Source organism: Asterias amurensis, chromosome 19 (genome assembly GCF_032118995.1).
Source record: "Asterias amurensis chromosome 19, ASM3211899v1".
Lineage (NCBI taxonomy): Eukaryota > Metazoa > Echinodermata > Asteroidea > Forcipulatida > Asteriidae > Asterias > Asterias amurensis.
Genome location: NC_092666.1, coordinates 1,664,970 through 1,691,801, shown reverse-complemented (window position 1 = coordinate 1,691,801; position 26,832 = coordinate 1,664,970). Strand labels below are relative to the sequence as shown.

At 38.1% G+C, this 26,832-nt stretch overlaps 1 protein-coding gene across 3 annotated transcripts; it reads right to left on the bottom strand.

The window, feature by feature from the left end:
* Positions 1-7: 7 nt before the first annotated feature.
* LOC139951352 (glucose-6-phosphate exchanger SLC37A2-like) lies at positions 8-25,201 on the bottom strand. Of its 3 annotated transcripts, none has more exons than XM_071950206.1 (19): positions 24,751-25,201; positions 22,873-22,927; positions 20,536-20,623; positions 19,347-19,428; positions 18,593-18,698; positions 17,995-18,073; positions 16,822-16,957; positions 16,474-16,550; positions 15,699-15,865; positions 14,159-14,208; positions 12,892-13,011; positions 12,198-12,288; positions 10,837-10,985; positions 10,171-10,219; positions 9,341-9,414; positions 8,501-8,689; positions 7,167-7,273; positions 6,824-6,861; positions 8-4,304 (listed from the first exon to the last, which is right to left on the bottom strand). In XM_071950206.1, exons 3-18 carry the CDS (start codon positions 20,601-20,603, stop codon positions 6,831-6,833), a joined length of 1,575 nt encoding a protein of 524 aa, XP_071806307.1. In that variant the 5' UTR covers positions 20,604-20,623; positions 22,873-22,927; positions 24,751-25,201; the 3' UTR covers positions 8-4,304; positions 6,824-6,830. The 3 variants fall into 3 exon arrangements, with proteins under 3 accessions (XP_071806307.1, XP_071806308.1, XP_071806309.1); XM_071950207.1 differs by having other exon boundaries at positions 25,016-25,201; XM_071950208.1 differs by lacking the exon at positions 6,824-6,861.
* Between the last annotated feature and the right edge of the window lie 1,631 nt (positions 25,202-26,832).

The window sequence follows — 26,832 nt, the reverse complement described above, 5'->3', positions numbered from 1 at the left end:
TTTCTGCTTTGGAACATTGATACATCGCACCTTGATTTTAGGTTCAATTTGAATATGTCTTAAAAATTATTGTGGGACAACCACAGTAGAAAAGCTCTGAGGCGCTAGCTACCAAAAAGAGTGGCTTTCATATTCGATAATGACACTGATTTATTTGAAAACATCCGGAATTAAACTATCGGGCTAAATTATTAATAACTAAATCAACACTGTGCAAATAAAAACAATTTTTACAGACTTTTGGTCAGGAGGCATACTCAAAGGAAAGTTATGTTCCCTGACACTCTGTCCCACTTGCGGGTAAATAGCATGCCCTGAAGCAGTACTGTAACATTTAAGAAGTGCCCAATTCTGCGCTCATGATTGTCATTTTCAGCTCATAGGGGAAGAATGCCCGGTAACTTTTGGAGTCTGCATGCGCACATCAAGCAAACAAATCCATGATTTTTTGTAAAAGTGAAATACGCTTGGACGTAGGCGCGGAAGTCCTTGATTCCGAAAACGCCGATTCTTTGGGTAAAAGCATCCAACGATTATAGGCCCGAACCATTTTAAAGCCTCGCAGTAAAAAAAAAAAGTTCCCAAATGTTATCAAAGACAGCTGTTGACCAGGGCCCACATGTATAAAGCCTTTAAGCACAAAAACTAGCCTAGCACGGACAATTATTGCTAAACAGAAATAGGTATTTGCGACTGGTGCCCAACTCAATGTTTGCTTAGCGGAGAAAATTGCTGAGTGGTATTTTCTGCTTATTAAACAAGCTTGATAAACTTGGCCCCTAGGGATCCACTAGATTTGAGAATTCTGAACCAAAGGGATAATTTATGCAAATGTATTGTACTTTAATATGCTGGTATAAAATGATAATAAATGCAGCAATGTCTGATCAATGGACCTTGTGCTATGCCGCCATCTTGGGAAATACACACCTATGACGGGCGGCGCAAAGAAAGAATGGGAGCGCAACAATGAGCAACCGTTTTTGTTTTACCTTGAGGGCGCCCTACTCAGAAGTTCGTTTGTTTTCACTTTGTTAATAAAATTGATAAATGATGGATCTCCACATCAAAGTTAGCAGCGTCCTCGACTGTATACATGTACAAGGAGGAAGCTATACAATTATGATTGGTGGGGCAATTGTTCGTTCGGCGAGTGTTTTGAGGTGGTTTTTTTCAATGTCAATGATCAGTCAAAATTTGGCGAAACCATTATGAAGAATTAAAATAATTACAAGGGTAACATTTACTTTTGTTAAAACAAATCCAAGTCTTGTAATTGATAGAAATCGCAGTTTATGTATCACCATCATGTATACCCATCATACACCTCTTTATGAAATGTTAACATGAAATAAAAATATAATTTTAAAGAACTTTGTGACTTAATCACAGTTTATATTACAGTAATTTTACAATGAAAGGCTGATATGTTTTCTCCGCGGCCAACTTCGACAGGTATACATCCATTAATTCTAACATCTGGCTCATTCAGTTTCGTTTGAACACGAACGTTCCATTGAATTAGCAACCATCAGCCAAAAGGGGACCAAACTGAGGGGTAATTCAATTTAGTTTAGCATTCACGGGTCAAATAAAGATCATTCAGTGTCATTTTGCCACAGCACTCTTCAAATTTCGTAGCAGCAAGAACAGGGCCCAATTTCATAGATCTGCTAAGTACAAAAGTTTGCTAAGCATGACATTTCTTCCTCGATAAAAACAGGATTACCAACCAAATATCTTTATTTGTTGCATATTGCTTGTAACTGGTATTCAGCTGATGTTTGCTTTTCCTGAAAATCAAGTGAAAATTCGGTTGGTAATCGGTTTTTATCATAAGCGAAAATGTCTCGCTAAGCAAATTGTTGTGCTTATTAGCAGCTTTATGAAATAGGGCCCTTGGCCGATTTCATAGAGCTGCTAAGCACACAAATTTACATAGCATGGACTTTTTTCCTTGATAAAAAAAGGATTACCAACCAAAGTTCCACATGATTTTCAGGATAAGCAAACAACAGCTGAATACCAGTAGCAAGCAATATGCAACAATGAAAACTTGGTTGGTAATCCTGTTTTTATCAAGGAAGAAATTTCGTGCTTGGAAGCAAATTTTTGTGCTAAGCCGCTCTATGAAATTGGACCCTGGTCAGGTTCAGGTAGAAGAAATTCAACTTCAAAAAGAAATGGTCAAAGTGTAGTTTTGAAATGTCTGTGTTGAATAGAATGACTGAAACGAGTCTGAATGAGAAAAACGAAATCGTAGCACAACAAAACGAAACTGAATGCATGACTAGCTGAGAAAAGAGAAATAGGGGGAAAGGAATGCGTGGTAATGCAATTGAATGAATTTTTGTTGACATTGGCAGGGAAAAACCTATATTTTTTATAAGTAGTGAACATGTGCACTTAAAAATAGTGGACACAGACTGATTTAGGCTTTGGTCAAAGGCACTGGAAACGTTTGGCAGTCATTCAAAATAATTGGTAGTATAACAACTTTCATGGTAATGAGCAATGGGGAGCTGTTGATAGTTTAACACATTGTGAGGCTCCTAAAGTATTGTAGTTTTTGAGAAAGATGTAACTTCTCACTAAAAGAATTAATAAAACATTATTAAAGTTAATAAAAGATTTCAGGTCTGAAGCCGTGTATCATAATGCATCTGAAAGCACACAAAAATGTTCAACAATCAGTTTTGTTCTATAAATTGTTACACCCCATAGGCCTACACGTCTAGCCATAATGTAAGCTGCCGTTGCTATGGTGTAGTACACTGGCAGATGGTTACTATAGGGTTTAGTACCTTGACTGCTATTGGTTTATTTTTGGACACTTGCACGGCTTTCTAAAATGAAAAATACATCATGAGTGATGCGCCCTAAAAAGGAACATGAAGAAAAAAAAAAAAAAGGCAACAAGTTTGGGCGTGTTTTGACACAAAATATACATAAATACATGTATTAAAAGTTAATACAAAGCTATGACTAACCTTGTAGTAACTGACAATTTTGTTGAAAGGGAAGTGCTTCAGTGAAAACAGCAAAACTTTCAACGGTATGTATTTTAATTGCACTCTGCATATTAAGTAGTGGAATTCTAACATTGACAGAGATTTTACCACAAGCTAAAGGCTCACCATGAGCTTTTTGTGAGTAAACATCTGAATATCTGGTACAGTAACTTGTTCATTCTGTTCAAACAAATGGAAGTTATTTCAATTCCTCATACTATAGCTATGTCACATTTCCCATGCATATTTTGTTGTAACAGCCTTCTTGCGCTTTCATAACCAACAAATAGGGCCATTCCACGCTTCTTATTCTTGTGTATGGATTGACGCTATCACTTTGTAGGCCTATCTTTGTTAACAGCCATCTTGGCTTTAGTTTGACACTTAAACAAATTGATTATTAGATGGTCAGTTGAGGGAAAAAACATGGAATTGGGTTTTTTTCATGTAGAAGTCTAATTCAACAGCTTGTCAAAACTAAATTTCTGCCTTCATGACTTGCCTTTGATGGGTGCATTAAAAAAGGTTTTTTATTAATGTCAAATCAAATTAGCCACACGCCCTTACTCGTCCTTGCTCGTTTCAGTCTATTGCAAGTGCAAACCATGTACGGGCCATTTACATTATTCTGTGTTAATGTTACATCATCTATTTGTACATGTTTAAAGTTGATGTGTTTAAAAACACTCAAGTGTAAATAAGAAATAAGGGGCTTAAAAAAGTATGTACATGTAAGTATTACTATGTATAAGTAAAGTAGATATATGCTAGATATTGAAATTCATCCAAAGAATTAGTTTCTTTCTTTTTTGTACAGAAATTAAAGATGTTGACAAAGTGCAGTAGATGTGATAAAACATTTTCGTGTCTTGTTTACAATACTGTTTTATGTTTTAAAATATTCATCAAATGGTTTAAAATTCACAAAGAAAAAAATGTTATTTCAAAGAAATCTCAACATTGGAAGTTCTGTTTCCATGGGTTTTGATCCAATAAAAAAAACACCTTAGGGGTCACTCTTTGGCAAAATGATTAATGGGGATAACAGGTGTGAGTTGGTCAATTTCGCAGGAAGTATGAGCCGGGCTTTAAAAGGTTGTAAGCCACTTGCTTATTTACACCATACAATGTTAAATATCATAAGAAAGTTCTACTTCCTAACATAATACAACCTGGAAGCTGTTTGGCAGAGCTGCAAAACACAAGAATAACAGGTTACAGGCAATCCAGTAGTACTGTAGCTTTCTGGTTGAAACCTTTCCTTCATTTCAAATAACTTCTTTATCGGCAGTCCTGTGGCAATGAAAGTAGATCAAAGAAAATAAGAAATCAAAGACAAGCAAAAAATATGCTAATTACATTCACGCATGTGTACAGACCCTATTGGTTGGCAAACGCCATAGAGTTGTGCACTATTAGACATGCAATCTCGTCTGCGTCACGCAGCCATTACCCATGTACAAAAGGTTAGTGTGCACGCAATTTATGTGCAATTTACTTCATGGGAAGGGTCTATTTCATGACTCTGTTATTAAGACAGTGGACACGTTATTGGCTATTACTCAAAATAAGTTTTAGCATAAAACCTTACTTGGTAACAAGCAATGGAGAGCTGTTGATAGTAAAAACATTGTGAGAAACGGCTCCGTCTGAAGTTATGTAGCTTTGAAAAACAAGTAATTTTCTACAAATTTGGTTTTAAAACCTCATTTTTAGAGTTTGAGGTCTCGAAATCAAGCATCTGAAAGCACACAACTTCGTGTGACAAGGGTGTTTTTTCTTTCATTTTTATCTCGCAACTTCAACGATTGATGGAGCTCAAACTTTCACAGTCTTGTAATTGTTTGTGTATGCTGAGATACACCAACTGTGAAGACTAGTCTCTGACAATTACCAATAGTGTTCAGTGTCTTTAACCAACGAATTCTGCGTTTTCGATCACCAAACGCTACTCACAGGGCAAGCACCGAACTTTGCGTTTGATATGCAATCGGAAAATGCCTAGTAAATTGATGTTAATTAACCATTAAATGAACATTCAATTCATAAAAAATGCTTACAAATGCTTTTTCTAGTCCAAATCACCCACATGTTCCTTAGGAGACATTTCATCGCAACCCCATTACCAGAACAAATTTGTTTGCACTTAGGGCGACCAAACTCTCTTCATCACCATAGTAGACCCCTTGCATGTGACAACACACACTCAAAAAATGCCCTCATTGCAGTAAAAAAAGTGCCATCACTGCGGTCACAGGAAGCAAATGATTGGAAGATCGGTATTCTTTGTTAGTAAAAACAAGGGAGTGAGCTTAGCGTCCGTGTAGAGTTTGACATGACATGACAGGGTCAAACATGACACCCAAGTTCCAAATACTAGTTGAGGGGGTTACCGAAGAATTTCCGATGTTTAGAGAAACATCTTCAAAATGTGACAAGTTGTTCTTAGAGACTCGTACATTACCATGAATAAAGAAAAGCAAGCAATTTGTTAGGCAATTTAGCATGTTTAGAAGAAACATGGTCCTTAGAGGTCGCTATACGCTATACTACTAGACGAGGATAAAGCCCTTGAACCTGCTACTGGCTGTTACACTCAAAGATGATTTTACAGACTCGCACATCACAAAGAATAAAGAAATAAAGCTGGGTCTTTGGTCAAGAGGGTGAAACTTGCTGAACCTTATGGGTGTTACAATGCATAGGGGTATCAATCCCTGTACATACATGTACATGTACAACAAACAGGGTATTTGGGGTAGTGGGTCTGGGTCTTCTCTAGGCCACTAGAGGGTCAAGAGGATGAAGCCCCTGAACCTGCTGCCTGGTAAACGGATGTGTCTAATAGAGACTCACACTTTACAATTGATAAAGAAAGGCAAGCAATTTGTTAGGCAATTTAGTGACACATAGCAAACAATAATCATCTATCAGCCAACTGTGTGACCCAGAGAAAGAACATCAATCACAGTCACTAGAATCACATTCAGGTTCAAAACATGTAGAAGAAACATGGTCACTAGAGGGCGCTATACATGTACTACTAGACTAAGATAAAGCCCCTGAACCTTCTGGCTGTAACACTTAAGAGGATTTACGTACAGACTCGCACAATACCATGAATAAAGAAAGGCAAGCAATTTGTTAGGCATTTTAGTGACACATACTGTACATGTAGAAACAAATAATCATCTATCAGCACAACTGTGTGACTTAGAGAAAGAACATCAATCACAGTCACTAGAGAATCATTTATTCAGGATCAAAACATGTAGAAGAAACATGGTCCCTAGAGGGCGCTATACTACTAGCCTAGGTAAAAGCCCCTGAAACTTCTGGCTGTAACACTTAAGAGGATTTACAGACTCGCAAATCACCATGAATTAAAGATCAGGTGGGAATTAGGTCGAGAGGGCAAACCTTCCTGAACCTCATGGGCGTATACTGCAAGAATAAGGAACTAGGGGTTGTGGGTTTGGATCTTCGTTAGGCTACTACATGTAGGACTAAAGGCTGAAGCCCCTGAACCTGCTGCCGTCGATTTCACAAAGAGTTAGGATTTCACGAAGAGTTAGGATTTCACAAAGAGTTAGGACTCGTCTTATCTCGAGTTTGGACGAGTAACTCGTCCTAACTTAGGATTAATCTTAAGGTCTGCATGCTACAGTGCAGGGTTGGGACTCGTCCTAAGTCATAAGATTAATCCTAAGTTAGGAAGAGTTTTGTGAAATCGATGGCTGGCTGTTAAACTGATAATTTAGAGACTTTCACATCACCATGAATAAAGAGATAAGCTAAGGCCCGATACTCACCGAATTATTACTCCTCCTCATCTTTATCATCACTAATACTGAAAGGCAGCGATTAAAGAGGGAGTTAAATAATCATTTCAACAAGTAGGCTTAGGGTTTGGGTAAGGGTGAACTAACACAGTCAGCCATTTTCTGGAGTCAAAAACTTGACTCCCCAAAATACCTTGCTGAGTTAGTTCAAGACATGCAATTTCGAGGCATATTTGTGTGGAGCATTATTTGCTACTTTTAAAACATATTTCTAACCAATGCATTTCATAACAAACGGTTTCAAACACTTTTATAGATCCACTAGCCTGATCCAAAGCAACATGTCCCTTTAAGACTATATAAGATATCTTACCCTACACTTGTGTCACCATTTATATTTGAGTTGTCGGTCGAAATGGGCTGGTAGCCATTGCTGCAGGCGCACTTCTTGATGTCTCTATACACAAGCCTAATTAAAAACTGTTTGAATAAAAGAGAAAAATAAATCATTAATGTCGATATATTTCGCCCTTGAGAAAACTCTTTGCAGTCATAAGGCTGAAATAACTTGTAACAAAAATTAAAAGAAACTGGACACTATTGGTAATTACTCAAATAATTGTTAACACAAAAACTTTCTTGGTAATGAGCAATGGATAGCTGTTGATAGTCTAACAAATTGTGAGAAGTGGTTCCCTCTAAAGTAACATAGTTTTTGAGAAAAGTGACCAATTGAGTTCAAATTTTCACAGGTTTGTTATTTTATGCCATATATTGGGATATAATAGATGTTAAATTTGCATCGGGAATGGATATTAATTTATTTTTTTTTTTTTGGGGGGGGTAAAAACCAAATACTAATATTGGGATACACCAAGTGAGAACACTGGTCTTCAACAATAGACCCTTCCCATGAAATATGTAATTTGCACACAGCGCGTGCGCACTAACATTTTGGTTGGCAAAATGAGGGAAAATCACGCTGTTTTGTACACTAGTAATGGGTGCGTGACGCAGACGGGACGCAGACGGTGTCAAATGCCTTTAAAGGAAAGGTACACGTTTGGTAATTACTCAAAATAAATATTAACTTAAAAACTGACTTGATAATGAGCATTGGAGAGATGTTGATAGTATAAAACATTGTGAGAAACAACAAGTTACGTAGTTTTTGAGAAAGAGGTAATTTCTCACTAAAATAATAAAAGACTTCTACATGTAGCTAAAAGTCTTTTATTCCTATCTGAAAGCACACAAATTCGTCCAACGAGGGTGTTTTTTCTTTCGTCATTTTCTCGATGACCAATTGAGCCCAAATTTTCACAGGCTTGTTATTTTATGCTTATGACAGGATACACCAAGTGAGAACACTGGTCTTCGGCGACTACCAAACGTTTACAGTGCCTTTAAGTGTTTACATAGTGATTGACTTCAATAAGTAAGTACACTTCAAGCAGCTAATACTGCAAAACACTTCCCCAACAACAACATTGGCAACAAAACAAAGGAACAAACACCACAACAAAATAGAAACAAATTAAACAAGACAAAAAAACACTGAACAAAATAAACATAAAAACAAAAAAAGACACAAACACCAAAACAAAAAACGAAACAAAATAAACACGTAATAAAAAAAAACACACAAAACAAAACAAAACCCAACATAAAAATAAACAAACACACAACATGAAGGTCTTTATTTACCATTGCAGATAACAGTTCCGATGCAGCCAACATGACAAACACCCATGTCCAATTTTTCTCCCCTCTACCAGAGTTTATAAGACCTGTCAATAGAGGGCCGATAGCAGCACCGATCGTACCCGTACCATCAATGATCGATGCTACAGTTGCCAAAGCTTTGGCATTCCCATGGAGTGATGGATGCGTACCCTTAAAATAAAAGCAGATCAAATTTAAAGTTTTTCTCATCTTTAAATTTAGTTTTTGAATACACCATGTACCATGTACACACGAACAAATAGTAAAAGAATATCGATCGCTCATAGTCAACGTAAAGACAAAGATGTGGAATTAGGGATTACACAACAACCTCTGAAAAAAGGAAGATTTCGAGCACGGATTACATTACCATTTATATAGAATTTTTCATTTTTGGAATTGTAAAACTGAGATTAAAACATGAGGAAATCAGCTGATCCGAAAGAAAAGTTGCTTGCCTGAGAGTCAGGGGTGTGATAGGCTTTTTTAAAAAACCACTTGTCTTTAGTTAAAAAAATTCTCTGCAATCTGGGGCTCTCTAATATATTGTTTTATCTTCATGTTTTTTTTTTTATCTAAATTCTTGCTTAGAAAGAATTCATGGTTAAAAACATAGAATACACATCCCTGCATAGGAGGTGCATCCAAAACAAAAAAGGTTGCTCTAAAGTCGTTCCGGGCAATTATAAACATCAACTGTATTTCTACATAGGAACAGGTTGTGTCTATGCTCTACACCCTGCGTTATGAGGACCTCCTTTGTTCTCGAGTAGGCCCACACTTGGTTTGTAAAGCTACCCACACAGATAAATAAATTCTTACCAAATCTGCGGACACTGCTGTTGTTATGAGAGCATAAGGTGCATTTGTAAAGAAAGCTGTCACCATCATCAAACCTTTGTAAGACAAACAACATACATTCAGATTCCGTTATATAATAGTTTGAGTACTTTTTGTATGACACAGATTTACATTAAACTTATACCGTTCGAAGATAATGATACTTGCTGAAGTGTTGTAGTTTTAGAGAAACGAGTAAAAGAATATCACAAAAAAAAAGTTTTGTCTCAGTAAGATAAAAGTTATTCACAGCATGCATAACGGATTTACGAGGCTCTCCTGGAAACATTGTTCTAAAACTTTCAGGAAGTTGGCATGGTTGGAAATCATGACAATAAACTTAATCTAACAAAAGATATCAAACCATTAAATTCTTTACGCCACTAAAATCAACTAAGATCATATCCAAAAGATATTCATCAACAAGCTACATGTATTAGCGCTTTTCACATCTGAAGGGCGTCTAAAAGCGCTTCCAACATTATTACCCGTGGTCACTGGGCCTTAAATTTATTCCTTAAAACATCTTAATACATTAATACATTAGTATGTGATACTAAGCTAAATCAATCACAAGAATCATCCCTGCCCTCACACATGTCACAGGTACCCATTTACCCCTGGGTGGACAATGGTGGAGAGAAACAATTACACAAGTAGTTAAGTGTCTTCTTCAGGGACACAAGTATCATGACCGGGACTCGAACCCACACTCTGCTGAACAGAAATCGTATTGACTTAATATGAACTGGGCTTAAGAGATTCCTTGTCATGCGTTGACATGTACTATGGTGAGCATGGCCACTACATACCTATACTGGACGCAAGATTGATGTAACCAAATGCATTGTAGATATAAACCTAGAAAAGAAATACAATAAAAACGCATCTTAATTTAACAAAATCTATCTCTTTCACAAGCTTACTTCAGGTAAAAAAACATATCATGTGATTCTTCTAAACCAATCAAAAGGTAGACTCTTTGTGTGGGGTATTCATAAACACCCCAGACAGTTTCGCCATTCCCATTTGTGGAGCACAGTTTCGCCATTCCCATTTGTGGAGTGCACGTCACGTGGGGTGTTCAAATGGTTGATAAAGACAATCCAAAACTGGCTGGCTTCGCAGGTTGGATGCGCAAGCTCATTTACAACAATTTACTATACATGGAACGCAATATATACATGTAGCTTCTATCATACCAGCGCGTAAAAATCTCTGTACATTTTGTACATGCTCGTATACACAGCCATACGCGCATCAAACAGAATTTTAAAAGTTTTTGAAAATGCACCATTTTGAATATTCACTAAAGAGGCACTTTATAACAAATTGACTATTTTTGTACTAACATTGTTTTGCTTTTTAACACAAAAGGGCATTTAGGAAAAGGAATAAAAAAGAGTAGTGATCTCATAGTCGTTTAAGAATTCATTGCCACTCTTGTATTGCCGAATTATAACTAAAAAAATACTTACCAATGGTGCTGACATAATAAGTGCCACAAAAGACACAGTGGCACTAGCTCCTGTTACATCAGATAGAAACCCTATCGCTATGCCGCCTAGTACACCACCAACATCAAACAGTGTAGAGAGATCAGCCGATTGGGCGTCATTATAATGAGCTGCAGAGATCAAACAAACAAGAAGTGAGTATCCAAGTTTGTAGAAGTGTCAAGGCCAGCAGTTAAGAGCACCAAATTCAAACTCCCATTGTTTCTGATCAGCAGAGTGTGGGTTGGAGTCCCAGTCGTGACACTCGTGTCCTCAAGCAAGACACTAAACCACTGCTCATCCTTCGGATAGGTTGAAAGCCAGTGGTCCTGTGTGTTGTGTAACACATGCAACAGAACCCAGTGCGCTTATCAAAAAGGGGTTCGCCCCTGTGTTCCTGGCTGGATTGGCAGCCATGGTGCTATGTACATGTAAAATGAGTAAATCTTATAATTCAAACATAGTCCCACACACATCATGTACATGTACATGTACTTTGCGCGAAAACTGTGTGTTAAAGCACCTCGAGCGTCACTGAGTGATGGGTATGCACGCTACATAAGGAGCCACCTTTTGTCAAAAGTTCATAAACACAGTTTCTGCCTAATCGGACATAGACTTATTAATGGTTTGTCGCAATGATAGTCGAGTCGTGGTGGTGGCGTTATGATTCAGGTCACTGGTGTGGAGCTACATTTTGAAGTACAGGATCTATTCGTTTATAGCACCACGTACATGTAATGGTTTTAAAGGAACACAATGCCTTGGATCGGATGAGTTGGCCTATAAAAAGCATTTGTAACCGTTTGTTATAAAATGCATATGGTTAGAAAGATGTTGTAAAAGTAGAAAACAATGATCCACACAACATTGCCTCGAAATTGCGTGGTTTTCCTTTTAAATTTGACTCCCATAAAAGGCCGACCGTGTTAGTCGTAAAAGGAAAACCGCGCAATTTCGAGGCATGGTTGTGTGGATCATTGTATTCTACTTTTACAACATCTTTCCACCCATATGCATTTCATAACAAAAGATTGCAAACGCTTTTAAAAGACCAACTCGACCGATCCAAGGCAACGTGTTCCTTTAAAGTTGCTGTAGCGCAATATGCTCCCGAGAAGACCAGGAACACAGGGGCGAACCCCTTCTCTTTTTGAGAAATGCACTGGGTTCTTTTACGTGCATTACGCAACACATGGATCTACGGCTTTCCGTCCCATCGAAGGCTGAAGCAATAACGGTAAGTGTTTTGCTTTAGGACACAAGTGTCACAACTGGGACTCGAACCCAAACTCTGTGATAATGTGATATATTTTTTTATATTGATAACCTTGCATACTTACTTGTACTGTCTATGTAGAAAGGAAGCCAGAACAGGAATGTATAGCTGACCAACTTGCAGAAAAATAATGACAACGAGAACTCAATAACTCCCTGTGAATGAAAACAACAAATTTATTAACGTTTTGTGACTCGCAGCATATTGCTGAACAGCATCTTGTAAACCACTACATGGTGCTATGTAAAAAGGAGTTTAGGTCTCATACTTTGAACGTTGTCCCTATTTCTTGCATAAAAATACTTAATGTTAAAGTGGTTTGAGCGTCACTGAGTGACGGTTATGCACGCTACATGTATATAAGAAGCCATTGTTTGTGTGGGTGAGTAGGTATTACATTCAAACCGGGAACCTATAACAAAAGAGGACAATAGGGTCCACAGTTCGAGAAAGGTCAACAGTTGGAAATTGTGTACAAAAACAAATGGGAGCTTTGCAAAAAAAGATTGAGTTTAAACAAAAGATGGACAACAGGAGGTCCACGGTTGCAGGCAAATGACCCCCCTACACGCGCGTCACACGCAGTGACTGTTCCACGCTCACCGTTTTGGTGGTCAACAAGTTTACGCATCGCCTAAAATGCGAACTTCACTGTATAACACTGATGACATTGACTACCAAAATGGCGCATCCAATATTATTCTGCTGATGACGTCAGGTAAATTGGGTCAATAAGTGTGTGTGCACCTGTGACTTACTGGTATTGTAGCAGCAACCCATAGACTGACAGCAGGTTGCTCTGAGAGTACTACACTTTGATCGTGGTCAGCTGCAACATCATCAGGGCCAGAGCCTCTAGAAGAAGAGTAATCCAGCTCCTAGATTACACAATTAGCAAATACATTAAACAAGCTACTGAGAAGGGAAATCCTACAGTCATGATTTAAGGTAGTTTTCCCCAAAAATGCGAGCTGAACAAGTGGTGACAAGTTTCATCGAGCAAGAACGAGGTTCTCGTAGTAACCTTTAAGCACCCGGTCGTGCACGCAATCGCTCGGTACCGCACGGTAGCCCTCGATAAATGAAATGCCAAACAAGCGTGCATTTTCGAGGAGTCACTGACCCATGATTGATGGTTGTCTTTTCCCAACTGAAGATCTTTAACCCAAGTAAAAATTCATACAGAAGTTCGCAAGTCTGGATGAGAACTCGTATGCATGAGGTTGTCATGGTTGTAAGAATAAACAATTGGTCAATGTGCTGGAGGTTTCATATAAATCTGTTGCATTTTGTACAATTATTTCTGTCTTTAAGAAAGATGTGTGTTAAAAGGGTCATAGTCTTGTCCACAAGAGGCTGAAATCAGCCTCCATAAAAGGGTTTGGGTACTTTTTGTATGACACAAAACACATACATTGTACCTCCACAGATTTACATTGAACTTACACAGTATAAAGATAATGATTGTAGAAGGCTTCCCTAAAAATATTACTTGTTGAAGTGCGGTAGTTTTTGAGAAACAAGTAAAACAATTTGATGGGAGGAAAATTATTTAGCATGTACAACAGATCTATGTGACTCTCCTAAAAACATTGCTTTGTGATTTTCACTGTTTTTTGTCCTCAAAAGCTTGAGAACTTTTAAATTTGAACTTCTTTTGGTAATATAATATTAATAACATACATCTTCATTCAGGGGTCCCTGTAGAAAAAGCAATACACAGAACAAGAGATAACGGTACACATGTATAAAGAACAAACCCCACAAAAGCAACAACAGCACTCTATACTCCCAGGAACAAAATCAGAGAAAAACAAGGCAACAAAAAGCCAACTACAATGATGGTTTAGCTTAGGAATGGAGCGTAAACATGGCAAAACAATGTCCTTCATGCTCAAATTCAAGTCATGCCATCATTTGAAAAAAGACGGAGGAAGTTCCATAATGACTACATTGGAAACAGTTTTTGTTATCTGTTTAAAGAGAAACTTACTATCTTTGATTAAATGTCAATGGTTGACTTACTCTGGGACTTGAACTTTGCTCCGGTGTGTCACATCCAATATCTGTTGGATCTGTTGACAACAAAAATCAGATTTGTTTAAATTGTTACTACATCCGAGGCTACTTAGTCACCAAACATAACCAATTCCTCCAATATTTTTGGTAAAGCCTGATGTGACTAGTATCAAAGACCAACTATTGGTTGTTTAGTCAAGTCAAAACTACCCTTTTACTACAAAAATAGTCGCAACTACACAATCGTCTTCTGGAGAGAAAAAAAGAATACAAAATAATAATTTGAAAAATGGTCCTTTTCAGAACCACCCAACGTCATTTAGAAATTATCATTAACCTTAAGTAGGATTTGAAACTTTGCATGGTGGAGATAAGACATAGAAGAGTTTGCGGTAACACCATGTAATAACAATCTCTAAATGAGTTGGGGTGGTTCTGAAAAGAACCGTTGGGTTAACTCGACGTTTCGATCAGTATGCTCTGATCGTCTTCTGGAGAATGCTGGACTCTGATGCTGCATGCTGCTTAAGTACTAGGCGGTGGATCAGCGGTGATGCACGAAGGCGGGAAATGTAGGCGGGAAGTGAACTCGATGATGCGTGGTGAAACCTGTTGTGGAGCCTTTGGGGGTTGTGTGGGGGGTGTGTGCTCACTGAACCGTGTCAGTAGGAACAAGCACAGGGGACAGTGAGGGTGTGGGGCCTAGGTGACTGAGGGTATAGATGACCCAAAGCATCATTAACCTTGATGATGAGTGATAACAAACCTTACTATATCCTGATGTTATAATTCTGTTTTTTTTATTTTTTTATTTGTCCATAATGCTATGTTCAGCGCCCTAGAGCACTTCTACATGATTAGTGCGCTATATAAGTTTTGGTATTACTATCAATATTCTTATTATATCTTATTTCTACCATGCAAATTTTCAAATCTTGCTACAAGGCAGTGGACACTAATGGTAATTACTCAAAATAATTATTAGCAATGGGGAGAGGTTGTGGGTAATGGGGAGAGGTTGATAGTATAAAACATTGTGAAAAACGGCTCCCTCTGAAGTGCCATAGTTTTCGAGAAAGAAGTAATTTTCCACAAATTTGATTTTGAGACCTCAAATTTAGAACTTGAGGTCTCGAAATCAACCATCTAAACGCCCACAACTTCGTGTGACAAGGGTGTCTTTTTTATTTCATTATTATCTCGCAAGTTCAATGACCAATTGAGCTTAAATTTTCACAGGTTTGTTAATTTATGCATATGTTGAGATAAATATCTGTGAAGGCTAGTCTTTGACAATTACCAATAGTGTCCACTGCCTTTAATAAATAAAGAATATTTATAGGGCGCCAAAATCCACCAAAATGAGGTGCTCAAGGCGCACAGGAGGGGAAACCACACACAGCAAGGAAAATAAGACAAATAGACCAATTACATATAGGCGAGATTAAACAATGTGGTTTTCAAAATCTTGAGGTTTTGAATCTTGAAAATATTGAGATTAGAAATGTTGCAGATTTGAAGAGGTAAATCATTTGAGTTAACTTACATTCTATAAGGAAGAAGAAGACAATGACTCCCATACCAGCAATGATACATCCAGGAACAATGAAAGAAAATGCCCATGTCTCATCTATAAGAGCTCCGGCCACCAACGCACCTAAAATATTACCTAGACTTGTGTGCACGTTCCATACACCCATTATTGAGCCACGCCTACAAATGAGAACAATACGGAACTCATTGTTAATAAGTTAATGAGTAGGGTAGATGGCCTTAGCATTCGATCCAAACCGGTCCTTCTTCAGAAGCATGCAGGTACATACCCGTACATAATATACATACACACGTGTACATAATTAAACAAAAAACATAGGCATAATTTTCATTGTTAATAAAAATGCAAACATTGCAACCAAAAAGCCTAATTGCGGATGCATACATACAAAGAGTAAAATAACAATAATTATTACTATAAATCTGTTAAAAATTGAGAAAAAAGCATTCCCATACACATTTTAAACAAGGGAGCAGGTATAAAAATTTACCAAAATGGCACTACAATACCCAAAAGACAAGGTATCCCAGAAGACAAAAATAAATATGCCTGTGACTTTTTTTCACAGAGCTCGGGAAAGAACTGAGTATTGACCCAATTCATCTGATGTCATCATCAGAAAAATCTTTAATGCGCCATACTGGTGGGCAATTTCACTGCGCGTTTTTACATATACCTCTATGCCCTGCGTTATCCAGTGAAATGCGTATTTTAGGCGACGCAGCGATAAAACTCGTAAACCTAACTGCCCACCAACAGTACTTACTTTCCTTTACCATACCAGTTGGCTACTACAGCAACCACTGCCGGCCAGCCAGTAGCCTGGAAGAAACCTCCTAAAATCTGCAGTCAAATGGGATTTAAAAATAAAACAATCATTGACTTTTTTCTTACCCCTGAAGTAGGCTTGATAGTAAGAGTGGAAAACCTTGATTCCTTAAGCACTCTTTGCTAACGGTAAGCAGAGCCAAGAAATTGGGCCAAGACCAGCCCGGAGGTAACAAATTGTATTCAAAAGTTTATTTATTTTTAATCTGACAGTTTCATGGCATTTAGTATGTCCTCAGTCATCACAGTGTTAAAAATGAATATCTGGCTGGGTTTTACCACTCACCATCATAGAGATAAAATAAGCATAGCTGTGTATATTGAAGAATTCAGCGAGTCCAACTGCGGCAGTGAATACTCCGCTGAGGATCATTCCACCAGTAAGAAAGTAGCGCAGACTCATTCTCTCTGCTATGTGACCGCTGCAAATATGTCAACAAAACATTAAGACAACAACAAATAATGACAGCAAAACATTATGACAACAAAACAATAAGACAACACAACATTAAGACAACAAACCATCAATGATCAAGACAACAAAACGTTAAGACAACAAAACATTAAGACAACAAAACATTAAGACAACAAAACATTAAGTAAACAAAACATTAAGTAAACAAAACAATAAGACAACAAACATTAAGACTGTAGCATTGGTCGTCGCTTGTACATGCCAGTATTATTGATGTGCGCAACCATGAAGATGGCCTTTAAGCAAGCTAAAAAGGCCTTCTTCAAAGACTGCGCCTTACATTATTGTTATTATTGCCCGCAGCAGCATGACAGTGGCTTTGTTCTTCGATGTCGGTTGATACATTTCGACAAAGCTTGTTAAAACTAAACAACATGAATAGTGCAGGTTTTATTTGAAGTAAATTAGTAACTAGTAGAATTACCCTGGACAAAACAAGGGTAATATTTTACATGTTTTACAGTGTATGTAAGATTTCATTGTGTGATCATTCAAAATAATCATTCTCCCTTTCAAGGCACTCCAAGGTTCAGCCCCACTCTACATTCAAAACCTGTTGACTCCCCGTACTACAAGACCAGGTCTAAGATTCACAAGCAACATGCTCCTTGTTCCCCGGTCTCGTCTAGCCAGCTATGGGGACTGGGGTTTTTCCATTACATTTATTTAAAATAATCAAAATAATCATTCTCCCTTTCAAGGCACTCCAAGGTTCAGCCCCACTCTACATTCAAAACCTGTTGACTCCCCGTACTACAAGACCAGGTCTTAGATTCACAAGCAACATGCTCCTTGTTCCCCGGTTTCGTCTAGCCTTTGAATGGTTTTACATCAGATTTAGTGCGCCTTTGTAAATGCTGTGTAATTATTTTTACTATTAAAACGAACCTAATCATTATCAGACAAGGTGCATCTAAAGATAAGACACAGTGATTTTTTTTGACCTTCGAAAGTCAGATAAGAAATGACAATGTCTTTATTTACCTTATGAACATTCCAACGGCGTATGCAAACAGGTAACCGGTGTCCAGCCATCCAAGCAGAACTTTAGCATCTTTAGTATCTGGAAATGGCAAGAAAAGAATTTCAAAGTAACAGTGGATTTGTTAAGGGGAACAAACTGTGCAATTTTGTTTGTCTTTTGTGGCTGGGTCACACCAAATTAGTTCTCAAAACGTCCGACCCTATCCGAAAAAAATTGTCAATCTGGTTTAGTCTGCCTGGAACGTATGCTGTGACCCTATATTTAGTTAAATTCTGGTAGCTGGATGAATAAGCTACAAATTGGCCCTGGTCTATGTACAAATGTACATATACTTGGCGCCCGACTGCACTACGTCTAGTATGTTCTTAGTACGATCCAAATTCCACTTGTAGTACGTCCTCAAAATTTAGGCCAGGCTAAAAGTTCTGGAGCACCATCACGATCATACCCATCCAAGTTTGTCCATGAAGTTTGTAAACAGACAGTAAAAAGTTGCTATTCGTCCACTAAACGAATCCACTACACTACCACACTAGACTAGACAAGTAATGCCTCCTGATTAATAGAGGAATATGAGATGGAAAAAGCTCCACTTACTGAAAGGTGCCCAGTCACACCAGTATTCATTGCCAGCTTCTGATATGTTCAATATCGGGAACATCAGATCGTTTATAGGTACTGAGCAGTTTCGGAACCAAACTCCCTGAAAAGCATAACAAAGTATAAACATAAATTCAATACAATTTGTAGATCCAGTCTCTGGTCATGAAATAAATAGATGGGTTGCAATTCGCGTCATCGACCGCCATCTTTGAAGTATTAACAAGGGAAAAGTGCACATGTGTTCGCGCTGGTCCAACTGTCAACCAATGGTACATGTAGCTCTTCAAGCATGCCCAGTTCATCAAATATGGTGGCCAATGACACCTATTGCACTCTATCTATCCCTACTGCACTGCCAGTGATAAACATGTAACTGTCTGTATAAATTAATTTACCTGTAAGTTTCAGCTATTGGTCGTCAAGTTTCTTTATTTAAAGGTGACCATCACAGTGCAATGTTTTTTGGACAGTCACCCGATGCAAATTTAACATTTGAAATTATGCTGCGAAAACATAGGAGTTCGAACTGCCTCTAGTTACCGGGCAACCTTGGTGGTCTAGTTGGTATGTCACTGCTCTAGAATAACAACAGTCGTGGGTTCGAACCCCGCCAGAGTAATACGCCTACAGGTGATTTTTTCACGGAAATCTTCAAAGTGCTGAGTACATGTATGTATCTGTTAAGTGCTAATACACTTCGGTCTGGGTTAAAATAAAAAAATAAATATGTAATACTCATGTAACATACTTTAGCAATGCTGATTGGCCTTCTTGATAGATGATACGTCATGTACGTGAAGAAGGTAAGAATCAAGACAAACGATTTGTGTCTGAAGAGAAAAGAAACAAAACGGTGAGTATTAGAATTGTCAAATCAGGATTTAGTTTTCTTGAACTCATATTTGAATTGGTTGAGTGTTGAACCAATGTATCTTATGTACAAATGTATCAAGGCCATACTTCAAAGAGCTGCTTAAAAACAAAAAATATTCCTTAACAATTTTCTGCTAGGCAAAAATGAGCAACTCAGATACCAGTCACAACCTGTACTTAAATACATGTATGTGATATGGCAAGTTTGGCCGCTATTCTAGGAAGCGCAATTCGGTTTTGCCTGGTATTTTCTGGAGAGATTCCACAAAGTCTGGAGCTTTCCAAAGTGTGCTTTTCAGCACAGTTAAAACACTTCACACTGGCTTGTGTGTCCCGGTATCCTCATTCTAGACCCAAGCTCCCAAGGGTCCAATTTCATTGAGCATGTACATGTACAACGTAGCGGTCGTTTTTGTGCCTACTGCAGTCTGCACGATTTCCATTTCATAGGGCTGCTTACCGTAAGCACTTGGGAAGGCGTGCTACCTTCCAATGCTTATTGGATAAAATTAATGGCGTACTACAACAACACAAATCCATGGGAACACGCAATAAATGGCTGCCTAATCTTCTTGGCAACTTGTGCAATACGCTTGCACCTTGGCAAATTTGTCAAGCCTTACAGTGTGCTTACTGTTATAAGCAGCTCTATGAAATTGGGGCCTAATGTTATAATGAATCATTAGAAATACAATACTTATTAACTAATAACTAATGTGGACTAGGAAGAAACTTGCAGGTACAACCTTGAACCAATGTGTTAATCTCTTTTGTGGGAGGGGGATTGGGAGTGTTGGCTCTGAAAAGAGCTGACGTGGTCTTGACCACATACTCTGCTCGTCTTTAGAATGTCCGACACTGGTGGTGATGGAGCTTATCAATAGAGAACACAGTACACACAAGTTCACTATAATTTTTGTATAGGGTGCGCTCAATAAGCTTCCCTGGGTCAACCCCAGGCTTAAGAGCCACAGTGATGAAGTTCACTTATGAGGCATCCTTGGGCTTAAAAGTCCTCATTTAAGTGTAATTAAGTGCTAGAAGTTTAAAAAAAAGATACTCACAGCAATTTATGATGTTTTCCTCTGAAGCAAGCATCCACAAGTGGAGCCATAATGGGTAGAGGGGCCATTGTTATTCGCTCTGTGGGTCCTGACAATGGAATAACAAGTGGATAACTTTCCGTATGGCGCCACCACCTTTTCACTCATTTTTACCAAAATGGATATCTCATTGAGGTAAATTAGATACTATATTATTTCATATCGGATGAAAAAGTGGTGGCGCCATACGGAAACTTTTCCTAACAAGTACAATAAATACAAAGAAATTATGAACTTACAGTATTGCAGGACTAGAATTACATGTACATGGAGGTTTTTGCCTACTGTAGCCCCCGATTGTCATGGTCTTGGCCTTGGTGCCTGGACAGAAACTTTCCCCTAGATTTTACAAAATGAATGGCCTTGCCCCCTCAAAGAGTTCCAAGCCTTATCATTGCATAGAATACTCACAGCTTTCTGAGTTATAAATACAATGAAAACAAACAATTATGATGGTCATAATAAATAATTTTCATTTGTGCAAGAGTAAACATGTTTCATTTTAAGGAGAAACACAAAACACAGTGTCCTCAGAATTAAACTTATACATGTTGAAAATATTTGTATAATGATAGAAAGCTTGCCTTAAAATATTACTAGCCGAGGTGCTAGCTGAAGTAGTTTTTGAGAAATTAGTATACATCATATATGTTTTTCTACCACCATTATCTTCAAACCGTGTAAGCTTAATGAACATTTGTAATGTGGACATTGTGTTTTTGTGTCCTACACAAATTACCCAGATCCTTTGAACTCGGCTTTGCCTCATTGAATTACACACTCCATCTTTCAACATGTTCAACTCATAAAAATAACTCATATTACATTCATAACGCATACGTACTGTTGTCATTACACAATGAGCAGATACATGTGTAACAACTGTTAAAAATGTATGTTTTTGGACAAGAACCAAATTTTAAAGCAAGTAGCATCAGATGGTAGTGGAACCTGCATCGAAACCTGTAACTATGGTTAGCGACTAAATTATTGTAGTGCCTTAAACTGAGAATAAGGCCAAATCTGAAATGACGTTTACAACTACGGCTGCCGATAAGGGTGTCTGTTAATTTTATCATCAAACAAATTATGCGCAAAACCAATGGGACAAAATCACCAGTTGGTTTAAATGCAAGTACATAGGAAACAAAGGTCACCAGGCCAATGTTATTAAAAACATGCATTTTTTTCTGGCATACCATGTACAGTAAACATGTTTTTTTGCTGGTTTTGTATTTTCCCTTGACATTCTGATTAATTCTGTCCAGGTGCTCTTAATTGTATTATTGACATATGTGTGAATGCCAAAAAAATAATCTAGGCCTACTCATGGTCAATATTAATCACATGCAAACAGTGTGTTTAAACTAGATCTGGAAGACCAAGGCTTCAAACAATGATGGCCTCTGTAGGAATATTGATAAAAATCCTCACAACACAAAACAATAAAATAACATCAATTGCGTATAATCTTGCCTAGAATTGATTAAATCTTCGCAGGGGCAAGGTCATTATCAATTTTAAAGGGCACTTCCATTGTAAAATCTCAAAGTCTATTCGAAACTTTTGAAGGGGCAGGCAACAAGGCCAATACCAGCAGGGCTAGAGAAAACGGAGGGCGAGGCCAAATCTAGCTTGTGTGGTTCCTGTGTAATTCCATGCCTGTACGTATTAGACGATGTGACCTCTGATGTCTGTCACTCGAAAACCATTTGATTCGCGCACATACCGCCGGGCAAAACCTTTGTGTTTTGGCATTTAGCTAGAAAGTGTATACATGCAATCTTCGTGGGCGGTTTGAATGTAAACTAGGTCATCTTCTATCATCAAAACACAGTCAGTGCCATTATTAACATAAAACCGCAAGAAAATGCAAAATGTGGGTATAATAAATGTCTGAGAGCAAAAAAGGGGATTACATTTAGTTGTCATCACAGGTTGAGCATTTATGGCTCAAACTTGATGGAAAACACCACAATGAGTTGGAGTTTGTGACTTTTACTGGACCAGATTTTTTCACATTGACTACAATCAAATATTGCAAGCTACAATGTAAACTACATCAACAAACTTCAATGTAAACTGTTTTAATTTAAACAAAAAAAGATTATCCATACACATGTTTATGTATGCCAAGCACTGTATGGGTATACTTAAAAGACTAAGTCAATATCTGAACATTTCATTTTTAAACACAGGAGAGTTTACTGGCCCTACACTAAAATTACTTGTGGTCCAGTTTTAATTGTGAGCCATGTCCTGTAAAATTCATGCATATATGTTAAATGTCATAGTTACCCGACTTGTACCAACTTTCTTCCACTGTTAAGAAACTGAAGTTAGAGTCGTCTCACTGTGAGGAAGAGAACAAAAACACTCCATTTTTTTATGCAGACGAAAACAAGTTCACTATCAGTCAGTCCCCCCAAAAAATTGTACGCATAGTGTTAGCCAGAGGGGTGTCTGGGTGTCTTTTGGACACCCTGTTTTTAATTTGGACACCCTGTTTCATCTGTCATTTACATGTAAATTTATTGTAGGTGAACAATTTGGACACCCAGTTTTAAAATTTCCAGCAAATTTGGACACCCTTTTACCTAATCCTGGCTAAAACCTTGATTGTACGATGCCCATCCTAAAATCGATTTCAACAAGTTTAACTTCTCAAAACCATGGCGGCTCAGCATTTACAAAAACCATCTTCACATTCGCAGCATCTTACATCCCAAACTGGTCAAATGACTGTTTTATATGCTTATTTCAGATTTCATATCCATCGATAAAATAAAAACAACAATATATTTAAAAGCAGTGGATAGGCCTACTACTGGTAATTACTCAAAATATTTAGCCTAAAAACTTAACTTGCTAACAAGTAATGGGGAGAGGTTGATTATAAAACATTGTGAGAAACTGCTTCCGCTGAAGTGACTAAGTTTTCGAGACAGAAGTAATTTTCCACAAATTTGATTTGAGACCTCAGAATTAGATTTTGAGGTCTCAAAATAACATCGTAAACACCTAAGGCAACTTTGTGTGTGACAAGCATGTTGTTTCTTTCATAGTTATCTCGCAACTTGCAGGACCAATTGAGCTCAAATTTTCAAAGGTTCTTTATTTTTGGATTTACGTTGAGATACATGTACATGTACACCAAGTGAGAAGACTGGTCTTTGACAATTACCAACAACGTTGGCCATGTTGGCAATAGTGACTCAATAACTCTTTAGTGTAAAACATTATTATATCTACAACAAAATAATATCGCAATCAATTAGTCCAAATTGTAAAACTAAAATTGAAACACGGGGTGCCTACCAGCAACTCAGTGTACAGCATGTAGACATTTATATTAATGATGAATATATAGCCCATAAAATACTCATTATAGTCAATAATGTGCTGCCACTGTGTTGAGGGCATGGTCACTGGTGGGCTGGGGAAGGTTTGTTAACTATTATAATTATTCATACGACCGAAACAACAGGCCCGCAAAAAATACTGTACATGTCATGTCCTACAAGTAGGCCTACAAAATACAAATAATTTTTTTATAGCCTAATAAAATAAACTAAAAACAATGACAGTACCTTGTAAGTTGTAAGTTTGAGTGAAGTGCAACAAAACAACGCAGAATATGAAAACATCTGAAGCAGGGGACAACATTGTCAGAGATGCCAAGTCCAGAGGCCTGTAAACCTTAATTGCGTGCGGCCCTATCCTACTCTCCTACAATGTAGTACAAGAACTATGTACCGGTATGTCCATTCCATTATCGTTCATGGAAACAATAGCGAAATGAACCTCATAACTCTAAATAGGCAATAACTAACCCTCCTCATCCCTTTCCGGGAGGAGGGTTACATTTATAGCGCAACTATAGTATAGTAGCATGGGATGGCCCCATCAAGAATAGTTTGGAAACCTAGCTGGAAAAGTTTCCGTATGGCGCCACCACTTTTTCATTTGATATGAATTAGGCCTACGAATGGTTTTAGTACTCAACTGTTCAATGAGACAACCCCTTTTTGTAAAAATTAGTGAAAATGTGGTGGCATCATACAGAAAGTTATCCAACTAGCTAATCATCCTAGTAGAGTTCTACTACTACTAACCAAACTATATTATGTACAAACCTGATCTGACTAAAGCATGATTCCAGCCAGATTTACTCACCTATCAATTCAACAGATGATGGGAATTTGGGGCATGTCACTTGCTCCGTGTACATGTATTGTCACACAATGGTCACACAGCCTGGCCGTGCAAAACTAACTGTAAAGTTAGCCCTCCGACCGGTAATTGCCCAAGTTTATTACACTACACTCCTACCCTACACTCCCCCACGACAAAACGCTGATGACACGACTTGGACTTGGTTGTGTGTCGAAACAATCCACTATCATGTAGTAGTTCATTAGTTCAACATGGTTCAACTCACATTTCCTCCAGAGTTCATCAGTTCATGGCGGTGCAATCAGTGATCAGAGTAGTAGTGATAATGTGATTTATAGAAGCGTTGTAGACCCAAACCATGGAGTTACTCAAGTGTCACCTGTTGACATTGTTGAATCCCATTGTTGTGAATCTCGTGCCATCCGCTCCGCGTCCGATGCCTGCTATGCATACAATACCGCAGGGGAGAGCCAACTCGACTCACGTGCACTCGGCCTTCCTCTCCAGTTGCTGTCCGGTAGTCTTGTTTCAAGACTCTCATGTTACAATCACACGAGGGCGCGCACCACTTAATAATATAGACCTTTTCGCAAATACTGGGGCGCGCGCGTAAAGCTTGGAATTAGATGCATTGTGGTCTAGCTGGTAGCAAAATTTGATTCATGTCTATCCCACAATGCACCTCATTCAACAGTCTGCGCTTGCGCATTGGTATTTGCGATAAGGTCTATGGTGAATGCACTAACAATCAAAAGAACCATCTACCCGTTACCCTTGATGCTGTACATAAACATAGCTTGTTGACGGTGTGTTCATAATTCCTTTGAAATTCACACAAATTAAATAAAAAAAATAACACATACTTCAGCAAATAATAAATCTAGATGTAATCCGTGACCATATGAGACACATGGTTACCATGGGTTTGCTCGGAGTTTAATGATTTTAATTTTAATTTAATGTGGCGTTTTGTACTTTATTATGTTATTATCTACATTTTTTAAATTCATGCTTTTATTTTCTGTATTTTTATAAACATGTATGTTTTTTGTTGAAGGGGTCTTGGAGGGCACATCGCTTTGATGACAGTTTTTAAAACTTTTGCCTTACCCTGGACGGACCCTGTCAACAAAGAATTATGTCCGAAGATTTAAAATAAAATAAATGGGTTTGCTTGCTCTGATATGGGTTTGCTCTGAAAGTGGAGTTGCTCTACTTTTTCTTTGAATGGGTTTGCTCTGACATAATGGGTTCGCGCTGTTGCTCTCTCTTATATGGGTTTTCTATGATTATGCATGCTTCCAATGCTAAAGTTTCACGGACAACATTTTCCATGACCGTATAACACTAAACTCCTTCCGCGCACCGGTGAACGTAGTGCGCCTTTGGCGTGTTAACAAAGGGAAATGAAGGAAAAACTTGATTAAATTTGCAAAAATTATTTTATTTGGGTTAATTTTGAAGAAAACAATATTCACTTTAATTAATTGGTTTACTTTTGTTTAAACATTTCAACAATTAGTAACCTCGCGTAGAAATATAAGCCTGAGTAAACACTCAACCCAGGCAATTTTTCATGTAGTGAATTAAGCACACTTTAGAACGGATGTAACCTTGCGTCTCCTTCGTTTTTCACTATCCTAACTTACGGCAATTTGTTACAATTTTGCCGAATTTCGTCAAGCTATGGATTTAAGTGGACGCCTTAAATTGTGTAGACCAAATGTAAACTGTCTGGAGCTGGAACTGGACGACCAAAAAGGCTGAATTTCGAAAGTGAAAATGTTGCGCCGTCTCACCTTTCGCCCATGTGATGCCCGCCAACCGCCGCCCTGCAAAAGCACGACAACCGCCTCGGCCGTGCAAGAGCATACCGTCTTGCTGTTGTTCGAGACGGTGGGACCTTACAACTGCGAGCAATACTTTGACTGTTGCTTGGCAGCGAATGTACAAACTTAACTCAAATTGTGTGCAAAAACAGAGACCTGACAGTTAATTCTAGAAGTTCTTAGGAAAATGAGGAGTATTGTCGTCCTGGCTGAATTCTTGTGTCAAGTTCAAGACAAGGTCAAGCCTGACCAG

Bases quoted from the DNA above. Each gene is read 5' to 3' on its own strand.
- LOC139951352 (XM_071950206.1), bottom strand. From the start codon at position 20,603: ATGGCCCCTCTACCCATTATGGCTCCACTTGTGGATGCTTGCTTCAGA. The intron at 18,699-19,346 runs GTATGTTACATG...TATGCTTTTCAG, and splicing joins GGCCAATCAGCATTGCTAAA to GGAGTTTGGTTCCGAAACTG. The intron at 18,074-18,592 runs GTAAGTGGAGCT...TGCCATTTCCAG, and splicing joins GTGTGACTGGGCACCTTTCA to ATACTAAAGATGCTAAAGTT.